Source organism: Rattus norvegicus, chromosome 2 (assembly GCF_036323735.1).
Source record: "Rattus norvegicus strain BN/NHsdMcwi chromosome 2, GRCr8, whole genome shotgun sequence".
NCBI lineage: Eukaryota > Metazoa > Chordata > Mammalia > Rodentia > Muridae > Rattus > Rattus norvegicus.
In genome coordinates this window covers 112193589-112202295 of record NC_086020.1, presented here as the reverse complement: position 1 = coordinate 112202295, position 8707 = coordinate 112193589, and the positions used below count along the sequence as shown (strand labels likewise).

General features: G+C 46.1%; 1 protein-coding gene across 3 annotated transcripts; it reads right to left on the bottom strand.

Moving 5' to 3' along the window:
• Window positions 1–629: 629 nt before the first annotated feature.
• Ghsr (growth hormone secretagogue receptor) lies at window positions 630–6138 on the bottom strand. 3 transcript variants are annotated; one of them, XM_063282642.1, is made up of 3 exons: window positions 5480–6138; window positions 4349–5258; window positions 630–2321 (listed from the first exon to the last, which is right to left on the bottom strand). In XM_063282642.1, the coding sequence occupies exons 2-3, from the start codon at window positions 5136–5138 to the stop codon at window positions 2017–2019; spliced, it is 1095 nt and encodes a 364-aa protein (XP_063138712.1). In that variant the 5' UTR covers window positions 5139–5258; window positions 5480–6138; the 3' UTR covers window positions 630–2016.
• Between the last annotated feature and the right edge of the window lie 2569 nt (window positions 6139–8707).

Below are 8707 nucleotides of genomic sequence, written 5' to 3'. Positions count from 1 at the left end.
AAACAGTGATTAAATATTATATTTTAGAAACTTGTCTCAATTCAAGTGTAATGTGTTTATAGACACAACTCTAAAGGTTCAGGAAACCAAAATGCCTCCTTTTAATTTACTGAGCACTATTAAGGAGATGAGGGCTGGATGCCTCACACACCTCATGGAACTGAGTGCATCCGTGTGCTGGCTGGCACGCTCCCGAGAATTAACAGAACAGTCAACTGGTTAACGTTATGTGTTTAGAGTGACTTTTGTGTCCAGATGGATTTGAAAAATATTTCTTTAAAAGTGCCTCTAGCTATGATTGGCTTTTGATGTTTCCAAAGTAAATAGGCAATCTATCACTTCAGCATAATAATCTTTCCTTTTAAGCAGGTGCAAAACAATCAAAACTTCTTTTTTTTTCTTTTCTTTTTTTTCAGAGATGGGGACCGAACCCAGGGCCTTGCGCTTGCTAGGCAAGCGCTCTACCCCTGAGCTAAATCCCCAACCAATTTTAACTTCTTAAAGTGGCCTAAAAAGTCCTTTCAGTAAGAGCTGCTCACAGAATGGAAACAATCATTTTTGAACGATAGATTTAGATCACCCTGTTGAATAGAGAGACAGAGGAGTGCCTTTACCAATGAAAATTTAACTTTTAGAACCCAAATGTACAATATTTATTGAAAGGTGTACACATTCATAATTACGACTGTGAAAGAGGCTAGAACTCCATTGACTGTGTCTCTTAGCTAGGTAGTGACATTCGAATAGCAATGCTATCTTGGAGATGGGACGTGGCAGAGATGAGTTGAAATAAATTATTACACCTTTAAAAAAGTTGTGAATGACGGAAGGCAGAAATGTTTGGAAAATTCTGAGCCTGCCTTACCATTTGAAACTTTCTGACATTCCATAGGTTGTACGAGCTGGCCAGAGGAAATAATAATTACCTTATTCACAAATTAAAGGCTTGTGGTCTGTTCACATATTAAGACAAAAATAGGCAGTCTATGATTAGCTGTGGTTTTCAAAATATCTCACTTCCTGAATCGATGCATGCAATTAAACATATTTTTTAACGTATAACTTAATTTTAAGATGCATTCCACTCTCTTCCCATCATGAAGGCAGAGCATTTAGGCGCGACTTAGGCTTTATTATTCTTAAATAATACACTATTAAAAAACAGTTGAGAGGAACAGGGACATATTTTAAAACATTTTATATGAGATTAGTAATTCTTTCGCATGTACTCTGGAGTGCCTGCCTGGTATGAGAACCATTAGCCACATCTGTCTGTTGAATGCCTGAAATATACCTAGTACAACTGAAGAACTGAGTTGTTTATTTTATTTAACTCTGAATTAGGACAAAGACTTTGTAAAATATGTTACTTAAAAAGTTTTAAGTGTACTCATGAAATTTAAGCCATTGGACCTACTTTTCCATGCTCAAATTAAATGCATCAACTATTACTAATGAAGCTGACTGTCCAACGTCAAGTGGGTTGCACGTACAGGGAACATACTGGATTTCAGAATTACTATGTTGTTGGAGATTTCTCATCAATAATTGTCTACTCATTACGTACATGCCTTACGCTACGGGGCTTTGGGGTGCGTGTGATGGAGCTTCGTGGAGACTGCTAGCTTTGAAAGGCCATGTCTTAAGTTGTAGTTTGTAATGTCATTTCATTTCTATTATGATGAGAAAAGCAGATGGAGTTTAGTGTTACACACCAAGAAGGACAGAAAGCCGTCGCCCGCACTGCGCCCCTCCTTCCTCTGAGCTGCAAAGCTGCCAGTAGCCCCAATAATAAAATCACGGGTGTGCAGGGGTTGCACATGAGTGCTCTGGTGGGCGCACAAGCAGATCAATCTGCGTGGACCCTGCCCATCTGGCTCTACTCCCCACCCCCAATTGTTTCCAGACCCATTTGTCTCTAATCCCCAAACTGAGGTTCTGCCTCCTCCCAAGTCCCGCTTGGCTACGGCTTCGGGTGTAGAGCAATGAGCGATGGCGGAGAGATGGGATGTGCTGTCATGTGTTGATGCTCGACTTTGTCCAGGCCCGGGAACTCTCATCCTTCAGAGTGGAAAGCTTTCTCTGGGAGAAGGATTCAAATCCTAGCAGTTTGAACACTGCCACCCGGTACTTCTTGGACATGATGTTGTACAGAATGGGGTTGATGGCAGCGCTGAGGTAGAAGAGGACAAAGGACACCAGGTTGCAGTACTGGCTGATCTGAGCGATCTCCAGAGAGCCAGGCTCGAAGGACTTGGAAAAGAGGTATCTTCCCACGTGGAAGGGCAGCCAGCAGAGGATGAAAGCAAACACCACCACAGCTGAAGGCACACAGAGAGAGACTGTCAGGGTGGGGCACAGCACAAATCACTTCACATCTTTAAGTCTGGACTTTCTTTTCACCATGAGCTGCATGCCTACTGACAAACATCATCTCTTGCTCTTTAACACGGGAAACATGGAACCCTGCCCTCCTTATAAATACTGCCTCCGTTGGTTCTAACACTATAGCACACAGCAAGACTGTCAGACCAACCGCTAACAATCTTCACTGAGCTTCCCAGTCTGTGTGGTAACTACTCTGCTTTGTGATTGACTTGACATGAAGCTCAGCTAAACAGTTTAGTAATGATTATCCCCCATTTATATGCATTATACAGACAACAAGTATAAATGAGACCAGGTGTTTGCTCTCCACCACAGCAGTGGATCAGAGTTCCCAGGAGCACTTCTCACCCTCCATGCTGGGGTCAAGCATGCCCAGTAAATACTCCAGCCCTGAGCAATGGCTCCGGCAGCACCCTTGTGGGCATACTTAAGAAACAGATTCATTGGCTATCACGTAGACTTAATAAATTCAATTCTGTAGGTAAGGGAATGGGGAAAGACCTTGTTTGTCTTCTGTTTTCTTTCTTTCTTTCCTTCTTTCTTTCTTTCTTTCTTTCTGTTTTAGGACAGGCTTTGTTATGTTTCGTGGACCGCTGAACTTAGATTTTTAGAGTAAGTCTTACAAGGGACTGAATGTGCAATTGGAATTAGTAGCCACAGGGAAAGCAAGTCTGTGTCATCTCTAAAAGATATAAGTAGTGGGGGGGGGCAGGTAAGCCAGACAATAATAATTAGCACCCACCCAAGGCTTCATTTTAGTCATATAAGATAGTTTCTTCAAGAATTTCAAATTTTTAGATTGTTTTTAAAATTCAGCAATGAGAGAAAAATATTGTTCTGGTCCCTGTGCCACTTTAATGTCCCCTTCAAATTTTCAGATGACAATGGGATCGGCATTGAGATGCCAGTGAGATTAGTGAGATTAGGTTATTAGTAACTTCTCTTTAGGACTAAGTGACACATGGAAAGCTATGCACCACGGCAGCAATGTAGACCCTGTCTGGTGCATATGAGTTTACAGTCCCATGGAGGACACAGGGCAATCACTCATCTGGAAACAGAACCTGACATCCCTGAGAAATCTCTAACATTCTGACATGCAGAATTTGAGAATAATAAAATTGCAAATGAGAAATCATCCCCCTGCAAAAACTAACAAGTATTAAATGTCAGCAAACATGAAATCCCTTGAAAAGTGAGATCAGAGGTTCCTCTTGGACATGAGCACCATCTTCATGACTTTACCACACCAAGCACATGCCTTTGGGGAAGCAGAGTTTATGCAGTAACCATTCAGTACCCAGACCTTCCTGAAGGACAGTTTGAGGAAAGGATGACTTCTCCACCCTATCCTGGCCTATATTACTGGGGAGACAAATACAAAAACAAGAAAAAGGAGACCCCAGCATGAAGCCTCTCCTGGCAAAACCATAGACTAAACAGAGTGGATGTAATTATCTGAGAAAGATGCAGGGCAGAAAACAAATCCCAATATTGAAAACAAACAAAATACATCTATAAGCCATCCTTAACAGAGTGACGCTAACAAATTTGTGGTTAGACTTACCATGGAGTGATTTCTAAACCCAATACCTGCCTGCTTACCTTAATATTATTACTTTGATAACCACAAATTCTATGTGAGACAAGAAGCTAAACCGTTAACAATTAGGGGCTCAATAAACCGTGATGAGGTATTTCCATCTTGGACCAATTTTCCCAGACCAAGGTTCCTCGTTTTAAGGAATTACCAATATGAGGGGTTCTTTTTCGTGGACAAGATACAGGAAAAGACAGGAAGAAAACAGAAAGCAGTGAGACCGAGAACCAAGGTGAGAGAGGCAGAGAAAGACAGAGACTTGAGAGACTTGGGGAGCGGAGATGATGAGAAACAGAAATAGAGGCCGCTGGGGAAGGGCAAGCAGTGGGGGAAGAAAGGTCAGCGGGTGCCAGGACTCACCAAGCATCTTCACTGTCTGCTTGTGGTTCTGGTCCCGGAGCGAGGCGCCCACCGCTGCATCTCCGCGTCTCCGCCACAGCTTCCTCCCGATGAGACTGTAGAGCACAGTGAGGCAGAAGACCGGTAGAAAGAAGAAGACGCTGGACACCCACACCATGACGGTGAGCAGCCCAGAGCGCACAGCGAACTCGGTGGCGCGGCATTCGTTGGTGTCCCGGGGATCTGTGCCGTTCTCGTGCTCCACGCCCACCAGCACGAAGATGGGCCCCGCGCTGCAGAAAGCCACGGCCCAGATGACAAGGATGACCAGCTTCACGCGGCCCTTAGTGACCACCACCTTGGCCCGCAGAGGGAAGCAGATGGCGAAGTAGCGCTCGACGCTCAGCGCGGTGATGGTGAGGACCGTGGCGTAGGTGCAGCTCTCGCTGACAAACTGGAAGAGTTTGCAGAGCAGGTCGCCGAAGTTCCAGGGCCGGTACTGCCAGAGGCGGACGAGGTCCAGCGGCATGCACAGGAAGATGAGCAGATCCGAGAAGGCCATGCTGGACAGGTAGAGGTTGGTGGTGGTGCGCAGCTCGCGGAAGCGGGACACCACCAGCATGGTGAGCAGGTTGCCTGAGATGCCCACCACGAAGAGCGCCACGCAGGTGGCGGTGACGCCTGCCAGCAGCGGAGCGGGGAACAGCGGCAGCAGTTCGTCAGGCAGTGAGTCGTTGCCGGGGGAAGCGTCCCAATCCAGGTCCAACGTGACGTTAGGCTCCGGCTCCTCGCTGGGGGTCGCGTTCCACATGTTGCCAGGCTTGGGGTCGCAGCCGCGCGGAAATCTGGTCCCCCGAGGAGGTCCTCTTAGGCGCGGGAGAGTGGGGGTGAGAGGCGGAGGGAGGAATGGGCGCCGGCGGCAGGAAGGATGCTTGGAGAGGAAAGGGAGAAGTGAGAAGCCTAGGGAGACGGTGGAATAGGGGTGCGAACACTAGTGATAAAAGGGTGAGAGTGACCCACTGCGCGCCTCTTCCTAATCCCTTTACTTCTTCCCCTCCCCTCCTTCCCTCATCTTTTCTTCCCCTTTCCCACTATCTTACCCCATAGTCCTGATCTCCCGGTACAGCCTCGACCGTACACTCACTCACTTACCTGTCACCCTATCACCGGAGCAGCGCCACCAGCACTGCCTGGCACTAGAGATCTTGCCCCAACAGCATGTCGTACTCCCAACAGCGTCCGAGTGCGTGGGCTCTGCGGAAGACAGACGCTGCAAAGCGAGTGTGCGAGGACTCCTCTCTCCACTCTTGGGCGCTAGGGTGGCCGGGAAGGATAGGTCATTTGGGTAGAGTAATGAAGGGTGGAGACTGAAAAGAAAGATGCCTTCAGCGGCGGGATCAAAGCTCTTCCTCCACAGAGGGTCGAATTGGTCCAGAGAAAACGCGAGTGTGCCTCTCGGTGGAGAAAAAAAGGGCAAACGGAAGCTTCTATTTGTATTCCCAGGAGACAGACCTGGGAAGAGCTTCTGGCAATCTTAGAACACACCCCAGTGGGTGTTCACCCGGATTTTAAACCCAGAAGTGTGCTCTGAGGTCACGGATCAAGACCAGCGCTGGTTCAGTCTTCAAGTGTGTGAAAGTCCTGTTCTAAATCCCAGCGCTCTGGATAAGGAGTATGCTGGATTTAGACTAAGGGCGGGACAGGAACTCTGCAGAGCCCCCCATACAGGGGAAAATATGTAACAAGTGCGGAAGCCGACGCAGTCTGTGCTGCCAGGCTGGTGCCCGTCGAGGGCGAGCAGTAAGCTTCTTAAAAGCTTGCTTTGGAGAGATCGGCTACTTAGAGGCTGCGATTTTCCTCCCTCCGGCAAGGGCTCCAACCTTCGGAGCTTTAGTTAGCTGTTGTTTCTTTGTAAAATGCCAGACAGCGTGAGAATCATTGGGGGTGGAACCCAAACACCAGAGATGCACTAGCCACTTGACAAATTAATAAGGGCTAGCGTCGCTTCCTGGTTGCTGTGTGAGATGGGGGATTTCATCCAGTGGGAATGGATCTCAGTGCATCTCAATACTAGCACGGGTCTTCCGGGAACGACCTGTACATCTGCTCTCCAGATCTGGGAATCCACACCTGAAAATTTAGGAAGAGACTTGGAGAGCACAGAAGTCCCTCTGCAGGGTTCTGGAGCTCTAACAGGAACTCTTCAGCACCTCGGCCAGCGCCCGGGACCTTCAAGTGTGCAGCTCAAAGTTCTGATTGGCCTCCTCAAGCCTGGAGCCTTCACCAGCAGTTCAGTCAGTCCTGCACCTCCGTGAAGATAGAAGGAGACCACCCACCAAAATGCAGAAAAATAATGAAGAGGGTTTTTTTTCATACCGGAGTGCAATACCGCATGCCTTTGCTAGATGGATTACCACCTTCTCTATCACCTAAATTGTTAGCACACAAGTCGGTAAGGCAGGAAACTGGGTGTGTGCACAGGTACATAAGAGATTCACGATGAAAAGAAGTTTGACTCACAGTTTGCCTGTGAATTCACCACACCGTGGCTTAGTTGCACTGATGCATTACAGACTTTGTACCAAACTGACTTCGAGTTTATCTAAAATAGTGACAAACCCAGAGTCAACAAGATAGCTCAGCAAGTAAAAGAGTTAGCCTCCATACCTGATGACCAGAGCTCCAGCCTCAGAACCCACGTGTGCACATGAGTGACCTCCACGGGGCACATAATAAAGTAAATAAATAAAAGTAAACATAATAAAGTAGATAAATAAATGACTAGATAGATAAATAAATGCAAAAATAGACAACATAAAAATAAATCTGTATTGTGTTATCAAGAAGCAGTAGGGGGCTTTATAGAAATTGATCCAGTTCTTCATGATATATAAGCTACATAAAACTGTCTCTAAATACATATCAAACACTGCTAGTAACAGAGTAGATGCAACCCAGACAGCTTCTGCGTGCATAAACTTCTAATCTAGAAATGAAGACACAGTTAGGTAAGCCATCCTAGCACGGTTCTGGCAGGTATATTTAAGGGGCATTGACAAGAAGCCTATAACAAGGAGAAATGTGTTACACTGTGCTTGAGAAAAGATTTCTCGGAAGATGGGGCGTCTGAACTGGATCTTGAAGGAGCTGAGTTCTTTCAGAAAAGCAAAAACTTGTTCAGCTGCTCAGGAAAAGGGCACAGAGCACATTGGACCTGAAATGGAGGGAATCTAGTTGGGCAAAAGGAGACATTTCTATTCTCCCTGGGGTTTCATAGACTACACTTTCTGCTGAGATGCCCGTAAATACATGTGTGCATATGTGTGTCCTTCATATTCTAGTCAGGAATGTAAAACCCTAAATAGAATCCCAAGGAATCAAACTCCAAATAAACAATTGATTTAACAATTCCTTAAAGACTGTGATATAAGACAAAGTAAAGGTAGAGGCCAGCGCTTCGTAAGTGGGAGTCACAAAGCAAACAAGCATGGGAGGAGGTGAGTGTTCTTGGAGTGGTTGTGAGTCAGAAAAGTCTCAGGATCCAAAGAGCCAAAATGACTAAATGCTGCTCCTTGTTTGCCATGGAGTCAAAGCTATGACACCTGACACACTTAGGGATGAGTGGCAGAATGAGTAGAGTTATTAGGTTGACATCAAGTTACTGATGAAAAGAATAGTTTGATGCTTAGAAGTACACACTCGACTGTGACATGTGCAAGTTACTCTCAATTGTTTAAGAAAACATTGTGTTGGGAGTGTGCACACATGCACACCTGCGTGTTCACATTTGTGGGTGGATAGAACAAATGCTAAGGAACAGAGCTGTAAAGCGCCAATGGAAACTGAATCCGGAGCTAGGGAAATGGCTCAGGGGGTAAGAGTGATTGCTCAGAATTTGTGCAGACCTGAGTTTAAACCCATCAAAGTAAGAACCTAGGCACCACCACACGCATGTCTGTAGCTGACTCTGCTCTTTTCTGTGGTGGCGGTTGAGGAACAGGCATATCTCAAGAGCTCAAAACCACACATCTAGCATAAAAGGCAAGCTTGCAATTCAGTAAGAGGCCTTATCTCAAGGCAATAGGCGGACACCCTGCTCTCTCACACACACCACACCACACACACACACACACACACACACACACACACACACACACACACACACACACGCGAGAGAGAGAGAGAGAGAGAGAGAGAGAGATTACTCTCGAAAAGTATAGAATTAATTTTACTTGTATTTTCATACAGTTTTCCTGAAAGTTTGAATCATAGGCAAAGACGGGATTTGGAAGCCATGCTTTTATAGATGCCCCCAATTCAATTTTAGGCAAGAAGAATTGTAGATCAAAGGTTTTGTGGCTGGGTTGGTGTCCCAGTCCC